The sequence below is a fragment of the Syngnathus floridae genome, chromosome 13 (assembly GCF_059516105.1).
Source record: "Syngnathus floridae isolate MCC-2025c chromosome 13, RoL_Sflo_1.0, whole genome shotgun sequence".
NCBI classification, from domain to species: domain Eukaryota; kingdom Metazoa; phylum Chordata; class Actinopteri; order Syngnathiformes; family Syngnathidae; genus Syngnathus; species Syngnathus floridae.
In genome coordinates, this window is record NC_142425.1 from 3,531,568 (window position 1) to 3,543,427 (window position 11,860).

The 11,860-nt window shown below is 45.9% G+C and overlaps 3 protein-coding genes across 10 annotated transcripts; 1 reads left to right on the top strand and 2 right to left on the bottom strand.

Moving 5' to 3' along the window:
- Positions 1–491: 491 nt before the first annotated feature.
- Positions 492–4,521, top strand: LOC148388125 (GDP-L-fucose synthase-like). 6 transcript variants are annotated; one of them, XM_088393146.1, is made up of 10 exons: positions 492–681; positions 1,939–2,085; positions 2,158–2,272; positions 2,355–2,483; positions 2,885–2,958; positions 3,279–3,412; positions 3,606–3,737; positions 3,816–3,895; positions 4,089–4,188; positions 4,265–4,521. In XM_088393146.1, the coding sequence occupies exons 2-10, from the start codon at positions 1,958–1,960 to the stop codon at positions 4,318–4,320; spliced, it is 948 nt and encodes a 315-aa protein (XP_088249272.1). In that variant the 5' UTR covers positions 492–681; positions 1,939–1,957; the 3' UTR covers positions 4,321–4,521. The 6 variants fall into 6 exon arrangements, 5 of the variants coding, with proteins under 5 accessions (XP_088249272.1, XP_088249271.1, XP_088249269.1 ...); XM_088393145.1 differs by having other exon boundaries at positions 1,942–2,085; XR_015861962.1 differs by lacking the exon at positions 492–681 and adding an exon at positions 1,462–1,621 and having other exon boundaries at positions 3,606–3,735; positions 3,807–3,895; positions 4,265–4,310.
- Positions 4,522–5,030: 509 nt separating this feature from the next.
- Positions 5,031–8,825, bottom strand: bmb (brambleberry). Of its 3 annotated transcripts, none has more exons than XM_088393134.1 (9): positions 7,912–8,825; positions 7,642–7,770; positions 6,827–7,012; positions 6,524–6,746; positions 6,166–6,282; positions 5,914–6,093; positions 5,676–5,845; positions 5,423–5,555; positions 5,031–5,345 (listed from the first exon to the last, which is right to left on the bottom strand). In XM_088393134.1, exons 1-9 carry the CDS (start codon positions 8,164–8,166, stop codon positions 5,308–5,310), a joined length of 1,431 nt encoding a protein of 476 aa, XP_088249260.1. In that variant the 5' UTR covers positions 8,167–8,825; the 3' UTR covers positions 5,031–5,307. The 3 variants fall into 3 exon arrangements, with proteins under 3 accessions (XP_088249260.1, XP_088249261.1, XP_088249262.1); XM_088393135.1 differs by having other exon boundaries at positions 6,464–6,746; positions 7,138–7,770; positions 7,912–7,934; XM_088393136.1 differs by lacking the exon at positions 7,912–8,825 and adding an exon at positions 7,138–7,241 and having other exon boundaries at positions 6,464–6,746; positions 7,642–7,772.
- A 142-nt stretch (positions 8,826–8,967) lies between these two features.
- Positions 8,968–11,851, bottom strand: serpinb1 (serpin peptidase inhibitor, clade B (ovalbumin), member 1). The gene is made up of 7 exons (XM_088393138.1): positions 11,688–11,851; positions 10,958–11,140; positions 10,234–10,371; positions 10,043–10,160; positions 9,834–9,976; positions 9,567–9,734; positions 8,968–9,418 (listed from the first exon to the last, which is right to left on the bottom strand). Exons 2-7 carry the CDS (start codon positions 11,123–11,125, stop codon positions 9,011–9,013), a joined length of 1,143 nt encoding a protein of 380 aa, XP_088249264.1. The 5' UTR covers positions 11,126–11,140; positions 11,688–11,851; the 3' UTR covers positions 8,968–9,010.
- Positions 11,852–11,860: the final 9 nt, after the last annotated feature.

Genomic DNA, 11,860 nt, shown 5'->3' on the forward strand with positions numbered 1-11,860 from the left:
GAACATATGAATCAGTACAACAAATGTCAACGAAAGCTTCCTCAAATATCTGAACTTTATTTGGGGTAACTCCGGCACTTTTCACAGGTTTGTAGTGACTTTTGATATTTTTGTTGTCGTTTTACTTTGTTTTTCTAGTGGGGGAAAAAACTAATAGCACCAAGCAAGAGGAGTGGCAAAATTGTGAAAAAGAAGGCAACATCAGTAAATCCACGTTGAACATTTAGAAACTTTATTTCAAATGGGGCTTTGTGTAATTTTGCACACGCACACACAATGAATACATATTTATTGTGGGGGTTCCTGTGTAAAGTTTGCATGTTCTCCCCGTGCCCGCGTGGGTTTTCTCCGGGCACTGCGGTTTCCTCCCGGATCCCCAAAATATGCTTGGTAGGCAGATTGAGCACTATAAATTGCCCCTGGGTGTGAGTGCGAGTGTGCCCTGCGATTGGCTGGCAACCGATTCAGGCTGTTCCCCGCCTACTGCCAGATGAATGCTGGGATAGGCTCCAGCACACCCGCGACCCCCCGTAGGGACAAGCAGTATTGAAAATGGATGGACGGGTTCCCTGCAGTTAGCTATAACGGTGCTCTAATTCAGTGTTTCCCGTACAGTGTGCCGTGGGAAATTGTCCAACATTAATTACGGGGCGCATTGTAAACAGGATCGCCAAACCACTGGTCAGTTAGCGCAAGGCCTGGTCAGCCACTTGCTAATCGTGCATGCGTGGCAAATCGGAGAATCTTGAGATTTCATGTTGTGGCATCGGCACATACTCACTTTATATCTGTTGCTGTGTGCTTTTACTAACAGTGACACTATGACGGCTGTGGTGCGTTTTCGTTCCGATGGAAATCAGAGCATGTAGTTTAACGGGACAACCTGGATTGTTCATTTTTCACCAACATAAAATACACAGTCAAGTCGAGACACCTCGACTGTGATAGCCACTCAGCCGCTGTCAGAACAGCAGAGCGTCTTTAAAAGTGACTTTGTTCTTAATATCGCAATATTTATAGAGCTAGTCTAAAACAGTAAACAAAGTCATATTAATTCTTTAGGATTTTGATCACAATCACTTTCAAAAGTTTATTTCTTACACTGTCTAAAACCTTTTTTCAAAAGATCACTTTTATTTACAAAAGAAATACAATTTAAAGAATATTTAGTATTTATTTTTATTCAATCATTCGACTCTCCATACATATATAGACAAATTTCACCACACCCAGATGTGTGTGACAATCATTGGGTCTTTACCTTTTTTTTATAGATAGGAATAGAACTTTACGTCTTTTGATGTAATATAACTGATTTTAATATAGAAGCTGGTGTAACACTTAACAGATTTTTGGTGGTGGTGTGCCTCGAGATTTTTTTTTTCTTCACTGGCCCTAATCCTCTTCCGTAAATTTATAACTTCCGTTAAACAAAATGGCAATTTAGTTTTAATTTGAAGGAAAAGCCGGAAGTGTAAGTTTTTTGTTGAAACTTCGTAGTGGCGATATTGTGTGCTTAAACCACTGAGCTCGATTGACGGTTTAATTGTTTTTTTGCTTTTCGTACGATAAGCACGTTGTTGTAGAAAAGGGGCCAAGTGAAACGAGTTTCTACGCGGAGGTATACATTTTATGCGGTTACATACATGCTTGCTAAAATGTAATGTGTTAGCTACATGGATTTTAACCTGAAACGTAGTTAGCGACTAGTTTAGTTGTGGCAATTACACATAGAACTCGCACAAGTGTTCCTCCATTTTTTTTTTAGAATGGAATCATTGCGTTAAATGTTCAAATATACAATAATCAACATTTGCGGCTGTCAAAGTTCTCCCTTTTTACCACTTATCTCTCCGTAGTTTCACTGCCCAGTCCAGTCAATTTGTCCGATGCCACGCAATTTAAAAGGTAGTCTATCTTCTTCTGGTTAATGTCCAGTAGAGCTGTCAGTGGCCAGATGAAGGTGTTGGTGACTGGAGGCTCCGGCTTGGTGGGGATGGCCATACAACATGTGGTGAAAGAGGAAGGGGCAGGCTACGAAGGTGAAGAGTGGATCTTCCTCTCCTCCAAAGATGCCGACCTCACGTGGGCACTCACTCAACTCTTATTTGAAAGTTGCAGTCAAAGGTCGCTAATCTCGATGCTTGTGTCTTGTAGGAGCATGCAAGAGACGCAGGAAGTGTTCAGGAAACACCAGCCCACCCATGTTATCCACCTGGCCGCCATGGTGGGGGGCCTTTTCAAAAACTTGAAGCGTAACCTGGACTTTTGGGTACATGAAAGTGCACTTTTTTGTTTTGGCACTCTTGATCAAACTCATCACTTCCAGCAACTGTAGTATCTCTTCTCCTCAGAGGAATAACATCCACATCAATGACAACGTGCTGCAGGCCGCACATGAAGTAGGTGTGCTTAAGGTCGTCTCCTGTCTGTCCACCTGCATATTTCCTGATAAGACCGCATATCCCATCAATGAGACTATGGTAAGCGGTGGCATTTATTGGGTGCGTTTTACAGCAGGAACGCTACTATGGTGACTGAGGTGTTTTGAGAACGTCAGACAAATAACCCCTTCTAAAACAGTGGTTGGAGTCAGATTTGTTCATAATTAGTAAAAACAGAATCAATGTCAGAAGAAGTGTCTGTATATTAAGTTGCGCTTTTGGAAGGTAATTCAGAATAAGGCTGAGATCACTGGCTTCTCTTTCCTATGCTGTTGAAACGTGTTTTTTCCCATGTTTTGTTTTTACACAATATATTTTAATGGTCACTATACAGAAAATTCATAAAATTATGAAGGGCCCCCTCCAGAATTTCCTGTCTGCATCTGAATTGTGTCATATGCACTCTCATTCAGCTTGAATGTGTTTCTTTCACCCCGCAGATCCATAATGGCCCACCTCACGAGTCCAACTTTGGCTATGCCTATGCAAAAAGAATGTTAGATGTCCACAACAGGTGGGCATACTGAGTGCTTATGTGACTATTGACTTAACTGCAAAGGAGGAAGGACAACATTTCAGAGCTCTAAAGTTGCACTTTGTCATCATAGTAATAACTCTTATTGGTTACTGGTAATTTTGCTAACTGAGTTTAAAGGTCAATTCACTATCCTACCCAAATCTTAGCCTGCTGTTTTGATTTTTTCCGAATTTGCAAGCATACACTTGTGCTGGCTTTTATTAGGCTCGTGTTTACGGACATCTTTTTGTAATTTGCACTTTTCAACTCATTGTCTCGATTGCCAAAGTCTAATGAGGTGCATTGATGTCGTGCAGGGCCTACTTCCAGCAGCATGGACGCTGCTACACGGCTGTCATCCCCACAAACGTGTTTGGTCCCCATGACAACTTCGGCATTGAAGATGGCCACGTGCTGCCGGGCCTAATTCATAAAACCTACATTGCCAAAAGTAAGGTGCAACTTTTCATGCAGTCAAATGGGGATGCACAGCTTCGGCGCTTTACTTAAATTGACACTTCAAGCGGTAGCGTCACTTCAAGTGTTTTTCATCCAAGACTTGACGAGCTATGATACACATGAAGCGACCCTATGACGTGTCCAAAATAAGTGCAGGCTATTGTGGGTCTCTGCACTGTTGTCAGAGGAGAACAAGCCCTTGGTGGTCTGGGGCTCCGGCACTCCCAAAAGGCAGTTCATTTACTCTTTGGATTTGGCTCGCCTCTTCCTCTGGGTTTTGAGAGAGTATCCTGAGGTGGATCCCATCATCCTTTCCGGTAAGTCTTTGTAGGGCATGCATCGCCGACTCGGAATATCCGGAATGACAATGAAACTGTTTTGTCTGTCGATGTGAGTCGGGGAGGAAGACGAAGTGTCAATCAAAGAAGCGGCCGACACGGTTGTGCAAGCACTGGACTTTAAAGGCCAAGTGGTTGTATCCTAAAATACAATATATGGTCATGTTTACTGCTACAGCAGGTGTCTGGATGTCATTCCTCAGGAAAGTTATTTGATTTGCATAACTCACTAAATTGGACAGGAGTGAAACTGTATGAGACACATGCTGTACCTCACGTCGATGTCATGCCATTAAGAAACAGCTCTTGTTTCCTTGACCATCGCTGCAGTACGATCGCAGCAAATCGGATGGGCAGTTCAGAAAGACAGTCAGCAATGCAAAGCTGTGCGGCTACCTTCCACATTTCCACTTCACGCCCTTCAAACAAGGTGGGACCATGAGGGAAAACGCTTCCGGCGGCAGTTTCGGATCAAGGCTGTCACATGACTTCTGCCTTCCTTCTAGCTCTCAAGGAAACCTGCGACTGGTTTGTTACACACTACGACACAGCTCGCAAGTGAAGTTGTGGACGAAATCCGCGTGGCGGGATGGAGAGCGGCCAGGTGACAGCGCTCTCCCAGCTGCAGAGACCAAGTTGTCCAGAAAAAGTTTACAAAAAGCAAACATGAATTTCATTGCCATGTGTGTATCATGCGGGGAAAATCCGATCGATTCTTCGTGGTTTGCCGCAGTTCCACATTAAATGGCCTGCCCAACTCAAATCTGTTTTTACTCTTGGTAAGTATCATCTGAGTCAAACAAGTTTTGCTTTAAATTTATTACAGATTGTTTAAAAGGGACAGTTGGTGCCTGGAAGGGGGTTAAAACGTAAGCAATACATAGACGTACAAATTTCAAGGTCACATTTTAGTTGAGTGACGAGGAGTCGAGTTTGTCCTGATGGATTCTGCAGTAATCTCGTCCAAACAGCGCTCTCTTTGCACACTTTCCTTGCTTCGGTGATCGACTTACAGAACGGACGCCCTACTAGAGAGCTGAAAAGACCGGCAATTGCATTTTTCCACATAAATTCATGCAATAACCGTTTGCCGTATCAGCATTTTGAGCCTACGACTTCTCTTGAATGCCAAACAACTTTCCTCTCAACAATTACTTGGCGCAACAAGCAACAGCCACTGACCTGGTGCTCATTGATGGCAAGGGAGATGTGCTTCTTGAGTCATTCGCCAAGTGAGAGTCATTCAAAGAGTCAAAAGGCTTTCTGCAGGGAATATCGTCAATCAAACCCTTGAAAACAGACAAGAGTCAATTACTACGATGCTGTGATTGCAACCTTCCTTCAACGAGCTTACTGCTGAAAGAACAGGCTGGGCTAGAAAAGGAGGAAGGCAGTGATGCGCTGGTCCACTTAATGCCAGTTTCCTGTGGGAAGATCCTGCAGCTGGAGCAAGATCACATGCATGGCACGAGAACATTCCGTCCGAGCTGTTCTTACAACCTTCTTGGACGATTTGATAGATTCAAACTTGACGTATCGGTTTCTTGCTTCAGCAGCTGGTTCTGTTCACTGCAACGGTACTCTTTCCTGAGGACAAAAAGATGACATGAGGTACCATGAAATACTCTATACTTTTTGGCACCAAAGAAACTTGGCAGACTCACTTGTGTGGCGTCGAGGATCGCGGGTATGTGTCGCAGGACTCTCGTGGCTCCACCGACGGTTCAAACGGGAACGCAGCAGACGCTCTGCCTCTGCTCGGAAAATGAACCCGTAACTGGCTGACAAACCAGTGTCCTGAGGAGGCCAAGAAAACGGAGCTGCAACAGATCAACACGCCATCCGTCCACTTGTGCTGGTAGCCGGCTTCAAGCTCATACCAAGCCAAAGCGTGACCATTAGGAAGCAGAGACTCACCGAATCCAGCGCTGGCTGCCCGTTGACCTCAGCCGCTGCGTTCAAGGACACAGTAAGCAGCAACGCGACCCGAGAGAAAACCGGACAACACAGGAACGACTGGAGGACAGCGAACAGCAGGAAATAGGCGGCGTGTGTGACGCACATCCCCATGGCGGTGACGCTGAAACCTGGAAAGGCAACAAATGCCACTTCGAAAAGGGGAGGGGAGGCGACCTGATCAGCAAGTGTTACTCACCCGCCCAATCGAGGTAACCTCGAATGGTGTCGAGCCGTTGCTCTATGCAGCCCTGCGTTTCGTCCAAGAAGCACAGCACCACACCCAGACTGATGTTCATGCTTTCCAGTTTGCTCATGACATCGGCGTAGTGGCGCAAAGTCCGCTCTCGGTACTGGACAAACTCTGACACGCTGTTGTCTGAAGACACAGGTCGGCTCATGTCAAAACTGACTCATCTAACTTGCAAGCGTCAGATTGGACTTTTGATACCTAGTTTTTGCTGAATGTCCTGAGCTTGGTGTCTGACGTGCTCCAGGTCTTGAACGACGGCTCTGTGTCTGTCCTGCACTTGGAAGCCTTGCCTCTGCACATTCTCACGAACAGGCGCTGCAGCACAAAAGGCAGAATTGGACTGGTTCACAACCGCAGCCGCTAAAACTTAGAACTCAGGTAGCTTGTGTGGGATTGGGTCTTCTGCATATTCTGACGAAAGGAATCAAAAGCGCAACGTTCCCACTGCACATGTAAGTCATTAAATTAAATCTATAAAGATTTGAGCTTGACTCACACTTAGAACCCACTGCTAAATCCTCTCCAATAGGAGCCAAAGAAGCGCAAAAGCTCTCACCCATTCGATCGGTAATTTCCCGGATGAGTCGGGCCACCAGTTCTTGTCCTGAGGCAATGAAGGCTTTCTCCTGAGCCAGACGCTGCAGGTTGTCTCTCAGGTCACTTTGCATTTGACTCTGGCCTTCATGCAGCTTGACCTGCTGAGTCTGGAGCTCACAGTGGCCCTTCAGGAGCCGGTCCAGTGACGCTGCCATCAGCTCTCTTAGCTCCAATTGGCCGTCCTGACACAAAACCCTCAAATCAGTATCCAAAAAAGTAATTGTAATTCTGGTCAAACAGAAAACACATGCACGCTACCTACCTTGAGGTCTTCCATTGCAGCTAGTTGGCTGGCAGCTGTGGAGATGAGCATGTTTACGGTGCGCTCTGCCCTGAGCCGAAAGAGTTGCTGGCGACTTGCGTAGCACACGGCGCGAGCCCTGTTGCTCACGATGTGATAGGCGTTCCACGTGTCCGGGTCCATCGCTGCCGTGCATTCCTTTATGCTCTGAAATTGCAAATGGTAAACGTAACCATCACCTTAAAGTAATGGAAGCATTTTTGCTTCCCAAAATTCAGGTTGCGGTACTGGTACTTAATGCAATGCTAGATAGATGTTAGAGATTTGCTCACTCCAACTTATTTTGCAAGAACCACACGGGAGACAAGTAAGTCCTTTTTGACACCTGCAGGTGGAGAGTTCACTCGTTCAAGGAATGAAGTCTGAACCCTTGTTCCTGCGAGGGGATATTTATTAAGAGAAACAGAGTGGGGGTTGAGAGTGGGGGTCAGAGTAGACAAATGGCCGAAGCCCCTGGCTGATCAAAGCACAGCAGGGGGTCCTTCACGATGTTGTGTAAACAAAACACTTTGATTGCTTCCTCTGCAGCTAGTCAATCAGTTCAAAAGATCTTAGCACTTTGTTCTACTACTTTTGTTAAGACAGGACAAGCGAGTTTAATTATTACAGGTTACATTCCAGCATAATCATAGGATCAAACTAACCTGAAAACCCTAACAATAGAGATCAGTTATTTGGGAGGACCAGACAATAAGTGGACATGCACAGAACTTGGTCATTTATAGTAGTGTGGAATTTCACGGCTTACCATGTGTTGTGTACATTTTACGGCTTACCATGTGTTGTGTACATGAATACGTTGTGCGCCCCTCAATCTGTGCCTGGCAGTTGAACAATGTGACACCCAGTTTCGCCAGTTCCTCTTCTGAGAGACCTTCACAGCTCACTTTTAACTGAGCAACCACCTACACAGAACAGCATGCTAAACTTTTCTCGAAATGCCATCACGCCATTTGTATGATACGACTGTGAGAACGTCTGGAATCAACATTGGAAATCAACACGTCACTATTTGCCTCAATTTTTAGTTCCAATGTTGTGATTACCTTGTGGTGGCAGCTGTCTAGAGGACTGAGCTCCATCTGCTTGGCCTCAGACAGGAACCTCTCATCAGCGGTTGACATTTCAAACTGTGCTTCCTTTGCTAGAATGGCATCTGCAGATGGAGGAGGAGGCGCTATTTCTGCTGGAGGATGCTCAGTCTGCTTCAGCCATTCAAAGAGCCCGGTGGCTGCTGGTATCCAGTTGGAAAAGATGCAGAGCAGCAGGAGGCAATTGCGGTAAGACAAGAGGTGACCCATGCCTGCAACTATATCACATTTGTTTAGTAACTCTAAAAGCAGTGCTCAATAAACGCTTCATGAATCTAATGATGCACTCCATTTTAAAGACCCACACTAGCAAAATGAAACTCTTTAAATGGGATGTTTTTGCACCCACATTTATTGAACCATACACGTCAGTTATGTGTAATACGTATATCGTATATGAACATCATCACTTTTTTTAAATACAAAATTAAGGAGGTTAAAGTTGCCCAATCATCAGCGATGTTTTGCCCAGACATGCCCGCTGCAAGACGGAAGCTGAATGTAGCATCAAAAAGAGCCTCTTTCCGCACAGATAAAATTGTGGCAAACTACACACGTTCTAACCAAGTGATGAAACCACACCAACAAGGTGCCGCCCATTTTGTGCAGAGTTAGCTATAAGATTAAAATCAAGCCAACTTTGATAGCGTCACAACTGCCTTGTTTGGTCGATAACGCAGGTGTGTCCAACTCGTTGAAATCTAGCATTTCAGTAGTAGATTATCATCCTCAATTCAAAATTAAAACCAAATAATCAAGTGGACTTGGGCGGTTAAAGATTGTGTTTTGTCAACAACGTGCAACAAACAAAGTGCAGTACATGCGGACGAGCGTAGGACACAAACCTCGCCACCAGGTGGCACTGCTTGACAACCAAATACGCGAAAACGTACTCAGCAAGGCAGAATTTGGGGCTCAAACCACCGGATTTTCTAACCGCTCATCCACCACACCGTCAAATTATTGAATATTTCGATGTATGCTTGGTACAAAAAAAAAACGTGGCCGCCGTTACATTTTTGTTTTTTATTTGATTCGAGTTGATCTTATTTGTCTAGTGAGGAGAGGAGAACCTTCCGAGGAAAAGGATGGCATTGGACTTATTGTGCCTAATGTAGAAGAGGAAGGGGTGGTCGGCCGTGAAGTGTTCCTCCCTGAGCATGCAGAAGGACGCGATGCCGGCAGTGGCTGCGGCAGCCTCGGTGCCCTCCTCGTTGACCTCCACGAAGGCTTTGTGGGCCACCGTGGACAGAGAAAGGCCTCCCTCGCCATTCATTCCGGAAAGGTCGGCCTTGGCAGCGCAAAAGACATCTGTCATGCCCAGTTTGGCCAAAGGTTCATTCAGCTCGTACTCCTCTTCCAGTTTGAACTTTGGCAGATGGACACGGATCTCTGAGTGGATTTCCATGCTGTCTTTGTTGGTCCACTCACCCAGCTTTGCCTGGGTAAGCTCCTTCTCTAGCTACACCAAAACAACACGTACGGGTCTTTAAGTACTTACAAATAAGCCTACAGGGAGAGCAGTTGTCTCCCTGTGACCGTGAGCTTCTTGCAGATACGTCAAACTTGGTGCTTAGTGTATGAATCTGAAAGATGAAGATTGAAGGTACCTTCAGCAGTGGTTCTGTGCCATCAGTCGACTCCTCGGGAAGCAGGATGACCATGCTGAGCTGATCGTCTACATACGGCAACTCCAGGATTTGCAGACCCAGCTCGGGGATGTAGTTGTAAGGTATTTTCTTCATCATATACATCATATTCACCGTCGTGGTCACATTCTGACAAACGTCGAAACCGAAACAGGTTTACATCTGACCAGCCGTTACGATCGTACCCCAGCCTCTATGTTCTGCTCAGATCTCCTGCTGTAGTTTCACCTGGTTGACTTTGAAGGGCATCTCCTTGGTGTTTGCCGGATCGAAGCGATGCTTCCAGTTGCCTTTGAAGTAGATGGCGTTGACCAGAGCCAATCTGGTCATGCTGCTGAGCGTTCCCGGCTTCAGAAGGTCTTGAATCTTGTCTGAAAGCAAAGCAACCTGTGCGTTTTGCATTCAGCACTACACGTTTGGCTGGGACGAGGTCTTACTCTCGGTCCGCTCCTCCACCCAGCCATTGATCTCTGCCCTGCACGCCTCTGGAGCCCCGATGAAATCAACGGTCTTCAGATCAGCTTCATAGTACTTCTGTGTGGCATCGAGGAATTCCTGCCAGCAAAGAAGGCCTCAGACATGGAGTGTCATACTTTTCAAAGGCAGAGTCCAGGCCCTGAAAACTCACAGAGAGGAAATGGGAAGTGGTTTCTCCATAAAGGCGATTGGCCACTTTCAGGGTGTACGTCGCTGAGGGAGAGTTGATGTCAGTGTTGAGAGCTTGGAAGTCTGCGTGGATGCGTTTACCAGATGTGAAGGACAGGGCCTGGCAACAGAGACATTTGTTTGGAATCTCACACAAGAGCTCACTCAGATGCCCTGTCAGATGCCAACTTAAGACCTTCACACCTTTTACTTTCACTCAAAGAAACTGAAGGGGAAGACTAGACTGCCAGCAGCAAGTATGAGCAGAGTCTTCTTTAAAGTTAAAGTCCCAAGTCCCAATGATCATCGTCACACACACATCTGGGTCTGGTGAAATTTGTCCTCTGCATTTAACCCATCCCCATGTGATTTTGATCCATCCCCTGGGGGAGAGGGGAGCAGTGAGCAGCAGCGGTGCCGCGCTCGGGAATCATTTGGTGATCTAACCCCCGAATTCTAACCCCCTTAATGCTGAGTGCCAAGCAGGGAGGCAATGGGTCCCATTTTTATAGTCTTTAATATGACCCGGCCGGGGTTTGAATCCACAACCTTCCAGTCTCAGGGCGGACACTCTACTACTAGGCCACTGAGCTGAGTAATTTAAGGAATAATAACTAATTCGGCTCTGAAGGTTCTTTTCATATCTGGTAAATAGACATCTTAGATGCGATGTCACCCGAATTGCATGCGGAAGCACCGCTGCTTACCTGGGCCATCTGTGTCGCCGTGTCCCCTTTGGCTCCCAGGTAAACCATCGCCAACGCTGAGCTAATGCTGAGCGGGGAGACAAAGAGGTTTCCACTGGGGTTTGTCAGGCTCAGGCTGCGCAGCAGCTCCAGAGCAAAATTTGTAGTGGATACGCTGAGAGCGGCCATTGTTGAAATATTTCCCTAGAACGAGACAAACGCATGACTTGCATACCTGTGCATGCGGAAAAACAACAGGCCTAATAAATTAATTTTCAATTATTCCATTTTTGAACGGTTTTTTTTTTTTTTTTTTTTAATTTGCTTCTCTTGACCGGATTACCTTCTCAATAGCAGGTGTACAAGACTGAAAGGACAGCAATGTGCCTCCAACTGGCGACTCATGCGATAATTTAAGTACTTTTCAAACATATTATTCTTTTGTTGTCATTATTCTCATTTGCACCTTTTAGCTCTTCAGCTGATTTCGTGTGAGTGTGTCAGAAAAACAATGCAAAGTTGCAGTTGGCAGATAACGGCACACTGGAAAGCAGGAAACAGGCAATGGAAGTCGCACGCAGTCGGACAAACTACTCATTTGTCGTTTCGAGTTGGCTATCGCGTCAACGTAATGCGACTTTTAACTTTAACTTTTTAACGTGAAGGAGAATTTTCACGATAAGGAACGTTCAACGCTGTCAACTTCTATTTGAGTTGTTGCCTTAGCAGTTGGTCCGCTTTGCTTACTTACTCTTTTCCACGCGCTTGATTCCCGTGAGAGGTCAAAGCAGAGCAAGTAACGTGTCCAGAGGTGCGCTCGGGAATCCAATTGACGCTCGGGCGCGGCTCGCTCTGTTCGCTGTGTTTGGACTGCTGTGTGTGGGCGGGATGCGCGTGACTGAGCAAGTGCGACGATAAGACAAA

Coding starts and splice junctions, on each gene's coding strand:
- LOC148388125 (XM_088393146.1), top strand. CDS start 1,958: ATGAAGGTGTTGGTGACTGGAGGCTCCGGCTTGGTGGGGATGGCCATA. Junction 2,484..2,884: donor ATCCCATCAATGAGACTATG/GTAAGCGGTGGC, acceptor TTCACCCCGCAG/ATCCATAATGGCCCACCTCA. Junction 4,189..4,264: donor CTTCACGCCCTTCAAACAAG/GTGGGACCATGA, acceptor CCTTCCTTCTAG/CTCTCAAGGAAACCTGCGAC.
- bmb (XM_088393134.1), bottom strand. CDS start 8,166: ATGGGTCACCTCTTGTCTTACCGCAATTGCCTCCTGCTGCTCTGCATC. Junction 7,771..7,911: donor TAGACAGCTGCCACCACAAG/GTAATCACAACA, acceptor TGTTCTGTGTAG/GTGGTTGCTCAGTTAAAAGT. Junction 7,013..7,641: donor ATTCATGTACACAACACATG/GTAAGCCGTAAA, acceptor TTGCAATTTCAG/AGCATAAAGGAATGCACGGC.
- serpinb1 (XM_088393138.1), bottom strand. CDS start 11,125: ATGGCCGCTCTCAGCGTATCCACTACAAATTTTGCTCTGGAGCTGCTG. Junction 9,735..9,833: donor TGCCCTTCAAAGTCAACCAG/GTGAAACTACAG, acceptor GACGTTTGTCAG/AATGTGACCACGACGGTGAA. Junction 9,419..9,566: donor GCACAGAACCACTGCTGAAG/GTACCTTCAATC, acceptor GTTTTGGTGTAG/CTAGAGAAGGAGCTTACCCA.